Raw genomic sequence first — 15,365 nt, 5'->3', positions numbered from 1 at the left:
CCCAAGGCCTTGCAGTTGCATGTTGTGCGGGAGAAAGAATTCACCCTCCTGGGCCGAGACTGGCTATCATAGATCCGCCTGGATTGGGGAGACATCTTCCAGATAGGTCGGGACAGAAAGTTGGACCGTATTTTGGGTACATACCAGGATGTTTTCAAAGATGAATTAGGAAAGTTGTGTGGATTCAAGCCACAATCCATGTCGATCCAAACACACTACTTCGGTTCTTCAAAGCTTGCAAGGTGCCATATGCACTTAGAGAGAAACTGGAAAAAGTGCTTGTTTAGGATGCAAGAGCAGGCCATAATTTCCCCTGTGCCATTCTCAAACTGGGCGGTGCCTGTGGTGGCAGTAGTCAAAGCCGATGGGTCGGTGATAGTTTGTGGAGATTACAAACTGACAGTGAATCAAGCCAATCAACTGGATAAGTACCCACTGCTAGACATTGATGACCCTTTTTTCAAGTTGGCAGGAAGGAAAAATTACAGACCTCAGCCAGGCATACCAGCAAGTAGTGCTCGATTAAATGTTGCAGGAGTATGTTACAATCAACACCCGCAAGGGCTATTTCGATTTCACCGGTTACCATTTGGTATTCATTCAGCCACGCCATTTTCCAACGGGGTAATGAAAGAGTTGTTGCAGGGCCTAAATGGTGTGGTGGTGTACCTGGACGACATGCATCAAGTTGGTATGTCTCCATACAGGTCTTTCTAAAGTTCTTGAAAATGTCAGCCAGTAGCAGTACATCCGTACACAAATATAGATCGTGATAGTCACCCATGGCCTTGCATTCAAAGATTGACCACACCTTCTGCATGTGGTCGTAATCTGTATACCTTCATCATTCAATGTGCTATAGAAGCCATCTTGAGATGGCAGTTTTGGTTTGTCAAATTGTGCTCAATTGTTGTGTAAGGATAGACGTCTTTTTGCTGGTGGGCTTGTATTCTTGTTCTCCGGTCATGTGCATGGTGATGGGATTCTGTGCTTTTTATCAATTGGTCAAGAAAGGCCACAGTAACTGAACACTGTTGATGAAGTGTAGCTGACTGAGAAAAAACGAGATATACTTGTCTGTATTGTTGGGAATGCAGTTGGATGGACGTTGCTCTTTGCACCTTGAGAATGGCTTGCATTAACAGATGACTGTCGTATCCGCAAATATTGTGGAAGACCATGGGGATGGTTGAAGACAATCACAGCTAGAGATTGCACACATTGTGTGCTGCATCATGATATCGTCCCGTGATGTCACAGTGGCCGTGAACGCAATTACAGTAGTTCTTCTTTATAAGGGACTTATCACAGACATAGCAAGTGTCCGTATTCTCACCTTTGGGTTTGTGTTTTGCTAAATAGCATTTCTTGTGGCAAGCTTTTCTGTGTTTGCCTGTGTTTGGGTGGAAACCATCAATAGCATCTCTATAGGTATCTATGATCAAAGGCTTATCAGAGATGTGACAGTCTTTTGCATTTTTGTGGTCCGTCCGACCTTGTGCCATCATCTCAATAGATTTGAGTTGGAGAGGATGGTTTTGATCTCAGCTTCTATTTGGATCAAACACTCTTAAGAAGCGTTGAGCTGCATTGGGTCCTCAGCAGACGATTCGTTGTTGAGTTGGATCGTCACACCATACGGCGATGTAGGAGAAACTACAGGCTTTGTGATGAGATGTTTTCTGGACGTTGCTTTGCTGGGATCACATGTAGGTCCTTTAATTGCTGACGAGCACCTCAAAGTCTGCATAGATGACATACCAGTAGCCTTGCAAGCCAAGCCTTCCTCCATGCTTACTGTATGACCTCACGTACTGTTCGCCTGCTCGCACGGAAGGAAGGCTTGGTGGCAAATCTGTACGTCAGCTGATAATGTGCAGCGGCATGTTCAAGTCACAAAATTTGACCTAAATACATTGTTTCCATTGGCCAGTGACCCGATGCAATTAGAGTTATTGGAACCTTTTAACTACCCTGGACACACATTTTCCTTGTTTTCACTCCACGGGGTGATCATATTGCTAACAGTTTACACGCTGGTCACTTACACACTTGCAGCAATTTCTATGCTGCAGTTACCCTCACTGGTAATTTCCTACCTGTCAGTCTAGTAACACCTTTCTTTAGAGATGTTTCAACAACACACAGAGCAGGACTACAAAGCTGCAAAAATTGCTTTGTGCGGAAGTCTACCCTCGTAGCACGGCTGCACACTTGCTCGAATTGCGTCAGATTGGTGAGGTTGCATCTGAATGTCAGACGTTCTTGGACACTTTCAATTGATATCAGTAAGGTAGAGAAGGGAAAGGGAGCATCCGCTCTCTTCACAGTATTGAGTAGTTTTCCCGCTGCTCCAGAATGTAAAAGAATTACCTGAGTTTGAAATCCAAATTTGAAAAACCCTATTGGAGATTATGACTCTAAGTAACTCAGTTGCAAAGAATCCAATCAGTCTGTTTGGGTCTGCCCGTTTCTCGCACGATTACCTACGTAGACAGTAAATGCTGGTGTCTTTATTGCATGCAAACCTTGCTGACTCGTGTCAACACACACTTATTATAATCATGTTAGGTCTAACGCTAATCAAGTTAAGTCAAGTTTTGTGACGTGAACATACCGCTTCACGTCATCAGCTGACGTACGAATTTGCAACCAATCCTTCCCTCTGTGCAAGCAGTTCCGGCTTAAGCAACTTCTCTCACGTGCAAGCAGGGGAACAGCACGTGTGGTTGCACAGTAAGCACAGAGGAAGGCTTGCCTCACGATGCTAACATACCAGGTAGAGTACTTTGTGTTGGTTTTGATAGGTTTGGAAGGCGAGTTTATTTTGCCTTTTTTGGGCATTTCTACTCAGATGGCTCAATGTCTGATGCCTCAACATTCTAGGATATGTTGTTGGAGTTCTTGTTGCAAATATCCATGTAGGCAATGTTCATAGAAGAACGTGCAATGCTCATACTTACTTTGATTGTGCAGTAAGCGGTTGAGGTGTTTGATCCATGTGTGGTGTTGTTTGATTCCACTCCCGATGAGAAGGAGGTTAATCTTATTGGGTGCCTCATATTTAGATAATTGAGTGGATACATGATTTGTCCCATTTGAAAATGTTCACGGCCAGTCTGGGATTTGCTTGTCCATGAGATCGATCTGTTTGATGGGAGTTGGTTTTTGAATGTCATCCCAACACAGTCCATTGTCTGTCGGGTATTTACTGGACTGTTCTGTGTGGTGGCTTGCTAGAAAGAGTGCCAACTGTAGGACCTATCATAGACAGCTGTCATCTCTGTTTTTAGCGTTGCTAAAGGCTCTTTATTTGCACTTCCCGTGGAAGTGGGAGATGGGAACCACCATGGAGTGGTTGGTAACATGCAATGTGAAGTTGAAATCTTACGACGTGATCCACTATCTGTCTACTCCCTTTGTTAGTGAACCATTTTAATGTTTTCAAGATATGTTGATATTCCTTGTCCAACGCTTCTGGGATCTTGTTGGCTGTAAGAAAAGGTTCCATTTTATTCCTGAGTGTGGGTTCCTTCCATTCGTAAAGACCTCCGAGAGTCTGTTTGTGAACACGAGCCATTACAGCCAGTTGGAATTTTACACCATTTAGTGATAGGATCTTCTCCACGAGCTTGTGGTGAATTTGTGGATGGGTGTTTGCCAAGAAGGCCTGAGGATTGTGTTGATTTTCTGGCACATTCATCTGCCAAGCTTGGAGGAAATTGCTTATTGCATGAGGCATCTGCTTCAGTGGTGTGCGTACAACCACTTGTTGTGTGGGCTTCACACGTGGAACGTGGATGGGCTTCACACGTGTGAAACCTACTTGACCCTCAGATTGTTGAGCCGTAGATGACTCAATAGCAACAATACTTTCGCCGTACAGCTGAAGAGTAATCCCCTTTGCAAGAAGATTGTTAGACTGTTTGGTTATTGCTTCCATCACTTTTATAGATTTTATTTATTTAATAGCACACACAATTCTATCACCAAGGGCAGAATGCCACACAGACGTGCTTGTATACTATAAAATTTATTTCTCGTGCACACTTAAGATGTTTTATCACCAGAATGCCACCACCTACACTATGCGCTGCTTTCACATAGTTGCTCTGTTCATGTGGCGTGCCTGTGGGATTTCCGCTAGATTTTTCTCCTTTATCAGATTTGACAGGATTTGACAGGTTTGTCATGCCTTTTTCACATGATGTGCACGTGAAACAGGAGTAATCAATTTCCGGTGTATTCCCAGACAACTATTGGCCAACTTGCTGTGCATTTCCGGTTGTTGATGTTGTTTTGTTGTATGTCCGGTGTGTCCTGGTTATATGTTTGGTGTGTATCCATTGTATTTCCTGTTAGACAATTGACTTTCATAGGTATACCAATGTGCATGTGTCTGCTACATGTTGGTATACTTTTTTAATTAATTGAGAACAAAGACTTAGGGTTGGGTGAAAGCACTGATGATTAAAGGGCTACTGCAGTGCAAAAATCAAAAATAATTTTTTGAGCTAAATTAAAGATCTACATATGTGTACTTTAGAAAAAATAAAATAAGATTTTAATCACACGTTTTGAGAGAACGAGAGCAGTCGAAAGCTACTTCTGCAATACTGTTTCTGGAATGGGGTGGTGTTAGCACACTGACGTCAATGGAGGCAGAGTAGCGCTATTATACGTACTAATTAGTATGGCGAGTTGTTCAGAAACGGCTCGTTGGAGCGATCTTGCTATGCCTAGGAATTCGGAAAGCAATTCAGAAGATTCGTCATCGTCAGAGTCTTTGTTGAGCAAAGCGCTGGAGCACACGGAAAGCAATCTCTCAGTCCGTCGACATTGTCATCTGAAGATGCAGCAGAAGAATTTGGATCTGTGGAACCGTATATGTTTGAGCCACTCGCCGACAGTTCATCTACTGATGAATTGCCCTCATCTGCCAATGTTGACGAACACAGTGAACGGCTGCCTGACACGTCGTGGTAAGTCCTATTGTGCAGAAGCGGAAGTTGTCGACAGCTGTACATGGGATGTCTGTAGGTGTGGTTGCGGTTACTGCGAAATCATGAGTTCTGCGCAAGGTGTGTGTTACAATTAACGAAATCACAAAACATTGTTCTTTGAAGTGACAGCTGCAAACTTCATTGTGCTCTGTTGAACCTTTCCAGCTGTCTCTTGTTCGTTGAACTTGCTTTTCCCAACTTCTACGAAGCTGTGAATTTTTTGGAAACTGAAATACACTAAATCCAGACTGACTAGAGTTGTTGGAGCCTGCTGCAACACAACGCCGCACCATACTCAAAAGTATCACAACAATGGATAGGGTGCCTCCAATGATGTCAAAGTACTAATCTGCCCCATTCCGGAAATAGAGAACGGAAGTAATTTTCAACTGCTTTCATTCTCTCAGTGCTTTCGCAAAAAATCTAATTTTTTTCTAAAGTACACATGTAGATCTTTTACTTTAGCTCAAAAATAATTTTTGTTTTTTTTGTGCTGCAGTAGCCCTCTAATGGAACCTGACTGAGGAAGAAATAAGACTGCTAAAGCGGGCACTTGTGTGAACACATTATAAGTATAATATACTAATGTTGCTTTATAAATTTATGGAAATACCCCTGATCTTAAAATGTAGGCTGTGTTTTGAGAATTTATGGTGCACTAGTTTCAGGAAGCTTGTTGGTTTGGTAGCTGAGAAAACGTGTACTAGTCTATGTATGGATTGGGCTTTCTCTAGGCTGCATGTCACAAGCTAGCTCTAAGCTCTGCCTACATCAAATGAATGGCCTGCAGTAGGTCAGTTATCTTGCCAGTAAACTAAACGCAAACTAAATTGGAAGGGTAGCTATGCAAGGATCTTATGTTTTATGGCCTTGTAAGAGTTTTCTGTAGTGAAAGTCGAATGCTAGAGTCCTTTTCTCTAGATAGACTTGAAGATGAGGCTAGCTCAATAAAATTGAACGGTAATTAGTGTCAGCCTTCATCCTGTTGATCTATGGACAGACATACTTCTTACTGTATTGGGCTATTCCAGTTACACTCCAGGCAGCTGCAGGGGCCAGGTACTGTATGGGTAACATCACTCTTCAACTGCTCATTCTCCTTCAGAAATCCCAGCTCGAGCACAGACCTCTCTTCCCCTCGGAATAATGTTTACTTTAAGTGTCCCCTTAGAATAAAAAGGCATGTTTGCTTTCAATCTGGTATCCAAGGCTACAGATATTGACTTAATAAACTAAAATTCATGCTTCCTTTTTTCCTTGAAAGATGTCATCTATACTATCTGTCTGGGGAGCAACTGGAATAGTCCATTGTATGTACTGTACTGTATTGTACCATATTATATATATGGTAATAAGCCATACTGCATGTGAGAAAAATGGTACAAGGTTGAGCACAGAAAAGCTAATAAGATTGGAATGTCAATCCTGTTATATAATATTAATATTGTATATATTATTATATAATGTTATACTGTATATAGTGCACGAATATACAGAAGACATGGAAACTATTCCCATTCCATTTCTTTATTCTTTTCGATCTGTCCTACGCATTAATGATGGTCCTCCTAAATCCAGTCTATAGTGCTATCGACTGCTGGAAATTTCCTCTTATGGCAACCATAGCACAGCTAGGTTGTAATGACTCTTCACACCCCATTTTTTAGATGATTATGTATCCAATATGTAAATTGCCTGTATGCAGTTTCAACCACCTATGATAAACATGAAGAACACTATAAACATGATTAACATCAGTGTCTTATTGTGGTATTTTCAGCTTGTTGTTGTTGTTGTGTGATTTTGTTTTTGCCTGATTTTGTTGTGTGATTGATTTAAATAGATAGCTATTGCAGATTACTGTATAAAGACATTTTTGTAACTCATAGAATTGTCAATGTGTGCAGGTATATCTACAGTATGTTGAACCTTTTTGTTAGATTAGGGATTTGGAGGTTCAAGTAGGGAAACTACAATCTGAGTTGAGGCAGCAAGCTAATGAAAAAAGAAAGATTAATGAACTAAAGATTACTATTAGTCTTCTTAGTCAGGAAAAGAGGCAATGAAAACAAAATGTGCCAAGTATGAAAGCGATGTTGCTAAAGCTGAGGAAGCGAAAAATGAAGTTATTGTGAGGCTTTCCAAAGAAGAAGCTAAAGTGAAGGGCCTTGACGGTCAGCTCCAGCATAAGGAAAACAACCTGAGAATTTTGGAAAACCAAATTAGCAAACACGTGGATAGGAATGAGTTTCTACAACAGCAACTAGAAGAAGTAGAGTCTCAGAAGCAACAGAAGGAAGTAGCACTAACTAAAATGGAAGGGAGACTGCAAGGTGGAATAAATGAGATTGATGGTCTGCAACAGAGAATAGCAGAGCTACAGTGTGAGTGCTTGACATTGAAAGAAGCAGAAAGCTGCACAAAGACTAAGTTTGAAGAGAAACTGCAACTAGAGCAACAGAACACTGACCAACTACACAGACATTTAGAGGAAGAGCAGGGCAAAGCAGCTAAAAAGGAAATAATTATTCAACAGGTAAGGTCACTGTTAACATTTGGTGAAGGGAGAGCACATGTATGTGATGAAAACTCGAGAGCAATGGAAACTGAACTGCATAAATGCAGAGAGTTGATGACACTTGAACAAGAAAATCACTCAAAATGCAAATTAGAAAAGAAGTTGTTTGAAACAAAGCTGCAGGAGAGTGAGTCCAGTAGGCATGCTCTAGAGAATGAATTAGAAAAGACGAAGAGAGAGCTAAGTGCTTTTCAAGAAGCACATGAACGTTGCAGAAAGTATTGCACTGAGCGAAACGAGGCAAGTGATGAGCTTGTGAAGTTGGGAAAACTAAGCAAGTGCCCATCATCACCAATACTACTAACACGAAAGGGTGCAGGTTTGATGGATAGTAGTTGCAAGTCACAGCAAAAGTTGGAAGGTTTAGCTAGACAGGGCACTGGGGATCAAGACATGAAAAATCCTACAGTATTACTTTTGCAGCAAGCAAAGTCTAGATCTGTAGCTCCAGTGACTTCTAGTGGTAACGCAAATCATGTTGATGGTTCATCTCGTAAACACCTAATTGCTACTACCTCATTACCCGTCAATCAACCAGGAGTTTTGTCAGTTACTACGTTGACTCCAGTTTCTCAGTTATCTCATAAGCAAGACATAACTATTGATTCTACAGTATTTCTTCTTAACGCATTTGGACAAAGTGACTTTGGTACAGTTGCTTATTTAGGGAAGACATGCGGTGATGTTTCTCCACAAGAATACGTTGGTGTAGTCTTTGACTCACCAGGTAAGGTTTAGTTGTTGTGTGTAATTCTTATGTGTATGACCAACATTTGTGTTGACAGTTGGAAACATAGGTGGAAGTAACGGAAGTTGCCCATACTTTAAATGGTACATTCTAAAGCAGTTGAATCATTTATTGGATCTGTTTAACTCAGTTTTGATTATCTAGTGCACCTAAACATGGCAAGCTGGTTCCTGTAGAGCAAGTCACTTCTACTGAACAGACTAATGATGTCTAGACTCAATGTTGTAACTGTCTGTTTTACAAGGGTGTTATTTTAGTTTGTCTAGAATGAATTTTGTTGACAAATTGTGTATGATGTCCTGGTGCTATTTTGATACGTTAAAGTGCCTGTTGTCAAGCGTTAAGATGGTAACTTTGAAGTACAGTAGTAGACCTATTACCTTGTGCTCATTAACGCCAATAAAATGAAGTTGCAATATCAAAAGTATCTCATTATGTGCAACTAATATGTCATCACTGATTAGTGTCAGCAACCCCCTTGAAATCTAACTGACTCTGTGTTGTAGTGTGTGTGAATTGTTCTATATAATATAGACTGTATGTGTACAGTGCATCTTCATAGCAGTAATCAGTGCTCATTGATGTTTAATATATTGACCTTATTACTTATCGCTGCAGCATTGAATATTAGTCAATCACTTCTATTTATTATTACCTTGTTCTGTTACATTATCTAGTAAGGCCCCATCCTATCTACTCTATGGTATATCGAGATGATGCCTCACCAGTGGGATTGAGCTTACTGAACAAGTACAGCACCTCTTGCTGTCAATCTTTCTCTACAAGTGATTGCAGTGATTGTCGTAGCCAGAGTCATGAATACATTTTGCAACTTGACATTAGTCAGATACTTTGGGATCAAAGAGTAACATAAAATAAATGGTTTGAAAGTAATGTAATATGAATACATTAAGTTAACAATGCCACTTGGCATACCTTTACATGCTATCAATCTTTCTTTTGTTCGACATGATGTAAAGTACGTTTGTAGATCAGTCCACTAGCCAAAGCAGCAAATGCTATTCCAATCGTCCCTGGTAACTCAGTACTGTGTTCCATAGCTAGACCAGCCAACTGCGGACTAACAATCCGAGCCAATGCGATGCTTGACTGTCCCATTCCTATCACCTCACCCTTCTCTCTCGGCGAGACTCTCTGCAACAGAAGATGAGCAACGACAACACGCATTATCGACGAAGCAAACCCAAAAGGAATCAGTAAAATGAAGACAAACGAAATATGTGTAGCAAAGTTGAGACCAATCTGAGAAGCAAGCATCAACAGAGACGAGTGAAACATCAATCTTGACTCATTGCCGTACATTCGAGTAACAAATCCCGTAATCATAGCAGATCCAAAGGCAATGACTCCACTGAATGACACTATATATCCTATTATCTGCGGCCCAGCATTATACTTGTGCTCCAAAAACAAGCTGAAGTTGCTACGAAGCATTAAAACGCTAACACTGATTATAAAACGTTCCAACATGAGACCGGACACTTTGGGCCATGTCTCTGATCTCATGAATGCTATCGACCCTTTGAAACTAAACGTATCATCACTGTCAGTGATTGTATGATCTTTATTCGTGTGCTGGTCGGGATGGACAAGCCACCACGATACAATAAAATTGATGAGGAAAACGAATGCTGTCATGGTGACTGCAAACTTGAAACCTCCAGTGGTTGCCATCAGATTGCCTCCAAGAGCAGGCCCGATGACAAAACCGATCGACGATATGGCATTGTAACGACCCATCCTGCCAGGACGATCCACCTCACTGCTGACATCTGCAACACAAGTTCGGCCAAGAGTGAGACTGTGCTTCAGTAGACCTGCACAACGACACAAAGTGAACTTTCACGTGACGTGTTGGTTTAAAATCACTGTACTGTATTACCTGATGGTATTCGAAAGAGAAAGAATATCCATAATGTGGTAGTCAAACCAAACAGCATGTATGAACACGAACAACACAATAGAACAAACAGTAACACTCGACGTCGTCCATAAACATCACTCAATTTCCCCTGAAAAACAAAAACAAAAGTAACAATACATTTTGATATAATTATATATTTATTTAATATATTATTGATACATGTATTATATAACTAGATTAGAGTACTGTACAGTATAATTAATTAAATATAAATTAATATATTAATAAATAATATAAAATACAATAAGAGATATTATTTTCTCAATCAGACAACAGACGCATGTCTCTACAGTCTACATCAACTAGACATCAAAAACACCACAAGTATTTATCTATTCAGTACTAGTGAGGCAACCCTCCCTGCTGATAATATCAATGTCCTTATTAACAATAGAAAGTCTTGTGTTTTTAAGAAATAATATAACCATAATTGTGCGTAAGTTACTAATTAAACTGTCTAAAATATTTATACTAATTATCAATAATAATTAATTAATTTACTTCTATAAATTAATTTATACATATAATGCCATTGTCTATTGTTTATTCACTAATTATATTCTCGATGTTGTTTTTGTGCATAATCTAAATGCATGACTGACAGTTAATTAATTAATTAATGCATGGCATAAATTATTTTCTACTCATCATTCTGTATACCACAACAGGACTTGATACCAGTTGTAAGACGCCGTACAATGACGCTGAAACGAGTTTACAGTCTAGACTACATTGATATTAATGATAGCAACGTGACAGTTTCATACCATGAAATCCAATCATCGTTTTGCTGGCCCCAAGAGACTCCAAATGTTTGGGCATAATGGGGACTATAAGCGACACAGCAAGGAGATCCTAACAAAATTTCATTACCAGATCGTGTGGCAACTTGTGATGAGAAATGGTCAAATGGGTTACCAGAAATCCGACCAAGTAGATGCCAAACATCAGTTTGTGGTCTTCCCATGTTTGTCGCAAGTTCATAGCGACAAGTGAAGACAACAGATGATCTGCACGGGAAATGACTCACAGTAGCACGTGAGCAAGCATGACGTCACAAGCGGAGTCCACTGATTTCCGTATCTTAATAAGTTAATGTGAAATAGTTATTATTAAAAATAAGTACAATATGCATAATTTAAAATTTTAGTTTGTTTTCTTTGTTTCTTCTGATTTCGAAGTCGCATGGAAGAACATGTGGCTTGTTCCGATGATGGCAAAGGTCGAAGCGATTATTAGTGGGAAATTGTAATGATAGTCCATCAAAATTCCTGCTATCTGAGGTGCCAATATTCGTGTCAATGCCCATACGCTTTGACATACTCCTAACACTTCTCCTTTCTCTTCTGGAGCCGTACAAATGAAACACAATTGTGTTTCTATGACCCGTTGTACAGGAGCCATAGCATCCAATGCTAATAGAAATATGATAAATATCCACAAACGATTAGCAAAAAGTGATCCGACAATAGACAAGGTAATCACAACACAAGCATGACGTCTCAGTTGTGCGTTGTCAGAGTAAAATTGTGATATCACTTTTAGTGACATTGCAGCAATGACAGACATGAGACATTGAAGTGATGCAATGTAGCTAATATCCATTGGGCTCGTTCCAAATCTTCCTCGTAGAATACGGTACTTGCTTCGTTGAAGCATCGTCATGCTGATGAAGAGAAAGAAACGCTGGACCATTAGGAGCGATATCTTTGACCAAACATCCGATCTTGTAAACGAAATTATTTGTAACCAATCAAAATCCACCCTTTTAGAGGTTTTCGAGTGTGTATTGCGGGTGGGATGAATGAGCCACCACGACAAAATAAAGTTGAGAAAGAAAATGGTAGACGTCGTGCAAGCAACCGCTTTGAATCCAAACCTATCCATTATATGTCCACCCATTGTCAGACCGATTGCAAATCCAGTCGTGGCAACAGCAGAATATCTTCCCATTCTGATGGTCCGATTCTCTTGTTTGGTGATGTCAGTAAGACAAAGTCGAGCTGTTGTAAGGCTGTGCTTCATCAACCCTACAATGCAAAATTAATTAATTAAGTAATTAATTAACTTTGTTAGTTAAACAACTGATATCGACCTGTGGGAATTCGAAACAGAAAGAATATCCATATTGTATCAGTTAACGCAAACAGCAAGTATCCAAGAGATGTAAACAGTAGAACAACAAGCAGAGTCGGTCGTCGACCATACAGATCACTTATTCTTCCCTACATAATAATTAATTAATTAATATAAAATATACAACATGTTACATTGTTTTTACCACAACTGGGCTTGCAAACAGCTGCAAGATCCCGTACAAGGAAGCTGAATAATAAGCGATTCATTAAAAAGTTCACACATGCACAACGCGCATGCTAGAGTTCCTCCCACCATGAGCACCAATCAACGTGTGACTGGCTTGCAGAGACTCTAGATACTGTGGAATGCGAGCGATGATGACACCAACTCCAAGAAGATCCTAAAGTAAGTACAACAGAATGCAGCCTAGCCTTCCATCTCTGCGCACGTGCACTGCATCGCAGTAGACATGCCATACACGCATACCAAGAATGCTGCAGTATAGATGCCAATCAGGACTGAATTTTTTGACCACGTGACTAACGCAGTCTGCAAGAAACTCATCGTGCCACCGCAGTGCTAGGCAATACATATCAACCTCCGAACTGCCCTGTCCAGCATCAACACAATTAAATTAGTGACGCCATCATTTGCTATCACATCACGTGACTATCCATTCTATTGTTCAATGCAGTCGACTTTGTGTTTCATTTTTTCCTTATTATTATTACCACAGGTAGCAATATACAATAAACTACGAACCCTGTACCTACACAATCAGCAAACCGACATGTCAAAACGTATCAACATCGTCAATCAATCGTATTTTGCAGAAAAGTTCATCTCCACGCACAACGTGCTACAAATTGAATGCCATTTGTCTCTCGCTCGACGGTCGCCTCTTCGGTATTTCACACACCTCGCATCGAGTGAGAGCTGGATGGTTCAAAAATGAACAATGTTCACACGACCAATGTGGCCCTACAAGAACAACAATACAACACTGAAAGTAAGACCATCACAATGGCGGCACCTTCTTGATCTTGTTGATCTTGTGGCATCGCACCTAATAGCAAAAATCTACACAAATTTATTTTTTATGATTTTTCGAGTTGATGTACCTGCTACCGGTTGTGGAGACCGTAACGTACGTTGAAGGTCGTCGACGCTCGTCTCTAAACTTTGTATTTCACCTCGTATGATCTCTAGATCATCTTCCTGTTGGTTAATTAAAATGAAAACGTTAGACACAAGTCTACAACACCGAAACAGATGGTGGTACAACCAATGGTATTCCTGAGTATGCGGACACCTGTTGACTGTGGTGGTGCTCGAGAGCCGAGTTGTCCCGCCGTAAATGATCAGCATGACCGCGAGCCGATTCCAACAGCTAAACGACCCACAACTAAATACATTTTAATGTTTATAATAAAATGAGTAAACTGACCCGTCTCACTGTCTCCAGTTGGGCACCTTGATGGAGCAACAAAGCTGTATAACAAAATATTTAGTTATTGTTGATGGGGTTAGTGTACTGCAATGGTCAACCTTGAAGGTACGCTTCGTTTGGAGTCGAGTGTTGTGTTGGAGTGTTGGCATGTGGGGACATGACTTGCTGTAGGTGTGGGACTTGAGTTGGAGGTGTGTGACCTGTTACAGGAACTACTCCGGGACTACTGCTGTTACTACTATGAGATGCTAGATAATATAAATAATTAATATATTTGATGACGGGTGAGATGTTTCAGTTACTTTGATGTGACAAATGTAGCGGTTGGTTTGGTCTCTGTGGGAGTTGACCGTGAGGTGATATCGCTCCGTATTGTTGCTGATTTCCTATACTGTACACGGGCTGGACCTCGAACGGTCTCCCTCTGCTGTAGTTTAGATCAGGACTAGTCACAGGGAAATGACCCGACGCGCTGGTCTGTGACCAACCGCCGTGACTCTCGCTCGGATACATTCTTGTGTCTTGTCCGGGGAGTGGGAGATAGTCTCCCGGAGTATGAGGCCGATATCCAGTCGGATGGTAGTCACTGGGCGTGCCCGATTGGTACTCGCGTGGATCATAATACGATGGCATTCGTTGCGATCCCGGAGGCAACTGCTCTGATCCAGACCCCGCACTCCAGTCACTGTAGCCTGACCCACTGCTTGGAACACGAAGCTCAAGCCGCGGCTTATCCGGAGTCTGTGAAGGCAAATAGCCCGGCTGGTATGGACTCCATCGGTTATACGGGTCCGACGGACGAGACGGAATGTAACCCTGTTGTTCGTAATATCTGGTCACCGCAGGATCACTAGAATACTCCGAGACAGGTCCCACCACGTGTGATGAGGGACTGTCTCCTACGCGGGGATACTCTCTCTGTTGTAAAGAACGAGTCCGAGACACAGGCTGATGATGATGCGGTGGCTGTTGAGGATGTCTGTCATAAGGACTGTAAACTCTAGGATCAGGAGCTGACTGCATCCTCCCATAAGAAGTGGGGTTAAACCCCTCACCTGCAACACCCTCCTTGTTTGTCGGACTTAGAGTGAACCCTGGGGACGACACAGTCACATTGGGATGTCCAACAGTTTGTGGTGGGTTGCGTCTGGGCGATCCTATAGGCTCTCCACTGCCTGAATAGAGATCATCGCCGAGAATGGCTTCTACCATAAGCGTGTCGTTACCATTCTACGCACAGAACGACATCCAAACGAAAATGTAGAGACTTACATCCGGGACGTTTTACCTGAATCAGCAGCTGGGAGATCTCTGTTAGGCTGTAAGATGAAAACCTCTTGGACAGATAATCCAATGCGTCAAGGTTCACTGCCATTGGCGGCAGTAGAGAAGAAATGGGGACGTTGCAACGCCGAAGAATGAATGAGGAAGCCGAAAGTGGCGTCGGTCACTCGTTCCTGCACGCGACGACTGATGTTCTTCCGTAATCTGGTAAAACCGTGAATAAAAGGAAGCAGTTGAGGTCAGCGTTGCGACACCGTACCCGCTGTCGCTTCTGGAGG

The 15,365-nt window shown here is 41.5% G+C and overlaps 4 protein-coding genes and 1 long non-coding RNA gene across 5 annotated transcripts; 2 read left to right on the top strand and 3 right to left on the bottom strand.

Moving 5' to 3' along the window:
- The first annotated feature begins 7,065 nt into the window (after positions 1-7,065).
- On the top strand, positions 7,066-8,179 carry LOC134187215 (unconventional myosin-XVIIIa-like). Its single transcript, XM_062655332.1, has 2 exons — positions 7,066-8,126; positions 8,170-8,179. Exons 1-2 carry the CDS (start codon positions 7,066-7,068, stop codon positions 8,177-8,179), a joined length of 1,071 nt encoding a protein of 356 aa, XP_062511316.1.
- A 13-nt stretch (positions 8,180-8,192) lies between these two features.
- Positions 8,193-8,755, top strand: LOC134186275 (uncharacterized). The gene is made up of 3 exons (XR_009970944.1): positions 8,193-8,308; positions 8,367-8,412; positions 8,474-8,755. It is a non-coding gene; the product is annotated as an uncharacterized LOC134186275 (long non-coding RNA).
- A 400-nt stretch (positions 8,756-9,155) lies between these two features.
- On the bottom strand, positions 9,156-11,296 carry LOC134186735 (major facilitator superfamily domain-containing protein 9-like). Its single transcript, XM_062654767.1, has 5 exons — positions 11,193-11,296; positions 11,042-11,129; positions 10,935-10,978; positions 10,233-10,362; positions 9,156-10,167 (listed from the first exon to the last, which is right to left on the bottom strand). The coding sequence occupies exons 1-5, from the start codon at positions 11,256-11,258 to the stop codon at positions 9,278-9,280; spliced, it is 1,218 nt and encodes a 405-aa protein (XP_062510751.1). The 5' UTR covers positions 11,259-11,296; the 3' UTR covers positions 9,156-9,277.
- Positions 11,297-11,414: 118 nt separating this feature from the next.
- LOC134187094 (major facilitator superfamily domain-containing protein 9-like) lies at positions 11,415-12,956 on the bottom strand. Its single transcript, XM_062655211.1, has 5 exons — positions 12,840-12,956; positions 12,666-12,753; positions 12,556-12,599; positions 12,370-12,499; positions 11,415-12,304 (listed from the first exon to the last, which is right to left on the bottom strand). The coding sequence occupies exons 1-5, from the start codon at positions 12,915-12,917 to the stop codon at positions 11,421-11,423; spliced, it is 1,224 nt and encodes a 407-aa protein (XP_062511195.1). The 5' UTR covers positions 12,918-12,956; the 3' UTR covers positions 11,415-11,420.
- A 102-nt stretch (positions 12,957-13,058) lies between these two features.
- On the bottom strand, positions 13,059-15,343 carry LOC134186804 (TGF-beta-activated kinase 1 and MAP3K7-binding protein 3-like). Its single transcript, XM_062654857.1, has 8 exons — positions 15,092-15,343; positions 14,106-15,033; positions 13,902-14,051; positions 13,801-13,844; positions 13,639-13,743; positions 13,475-13,571; positions 13,387-13,419; positions 13,059-13,334 (listed from the first exon to the last, which is right to left on the bottom strand). Exons 1-8 carry the CDS (start codon positions 15,176-15,178, stop codon positions 13,213-13,215), a joined length of 1,566 nt encoding a protein of 521 aa, XP_062510841.1. The 5' UTR covers positions 15,179-15,343; the 3' UTR covers positions 13,059-13,212.
- Between the last annotated feature and the right edge of the window lie 22 nt (positions 15,344-15,365).

Source organism: Corticium candelabrum, chromosome 11, assembly GCF_963422355.1.
Source record: "Corticium candelabrum chromosome 11, ooCorCand1.1, whole genome shotgun sequence".
Lineage (NCBI taxonomy): Eukaryota > Metazoa > Porifera > Homoscleromorpha > Homosclerophorida > Plakinidae > Corticium > Corticium candelabrum.
The sequence above is the reverse complement of the archived record's forward strand: the minus strand, read 5'-3'. Positions and strand labels throughout refer to the sequence as shown.

Excerpts from the sequence above, each read along its gene's own strand:
- LOC134187215 (XM_062655332.1), top strand. The coding sequence starts at position 7,066 with ATGAAAACAAAATGTGCCAAGTATGAAAGCGATGTTGCTAAAGCTGAG.
- LOC134186735 (XM_062654767.1), bottom strand. The coding sequence starts at position 11,258 with ATGAACTTGCGACAAACATGGGAAGACCACAAACTGATGTTTGGCATC. Across the intron at positions 10,979-11,041 it reads AACGATGATTGGATTTCATG|CGTCATTGTACGGCGTCTTA; the intron begins GTATGAAACTGT and ends AACTCGTTTCAG. Across the intron at positions 10,168-10,232 it reads TCTCTTTCGAATACCATCAG|GTCTACTGAAGCACAGTCTC; the intron begins GTAATACAGTAC and ends GTCGTTGTGCAG.
- LOC134187094 (XM_062655211.1), bottom strand. The coding sequence starts at position 12,917 with ATGAGTTTCTTGCAGACTGCGTTAGTCACGTGGTCAAAAAATTCAGTC. Across the intron at positions 12,600-12,665 it reads CACGTTGATTGGTGCTCATG|CTTCCTTGTACGGGATCTTG; the intron begins GTGGGAGGAACT and ends CTTATTATTCAG. Across the intron at positions 12,305-12,369 it reads TCTGTTTCGAATTCCCACAG|GGTTGATGAAGCACAGCCTT; the intron begins GTCGATATCAGT and ends TTTGCATTGTAG.
- LOC134186804 (XM_062654857.1), bottom strand. The coding sequence starts at position 15,178 with ATGGCAGTGAACCTTGACGCATTGGATTATCTGTCCAAGAGGTTTTCA. Across the intron at positions 13,845-13,901 it reads AAACGAAGCGTACCTTCAAG|CTTTGTTGCTCCATCAAGGT; the intron begins GTTGACCATTGC and ends TTTGTTATACAG. Across the intron at positions 13,335-13,386 it reads AGATCAACAAGATCAAGAAG|GGCCACATTGGTCGTGTGAA; the intron begins GTGCCGCCATTG and ends TTGTTCTTGTAG.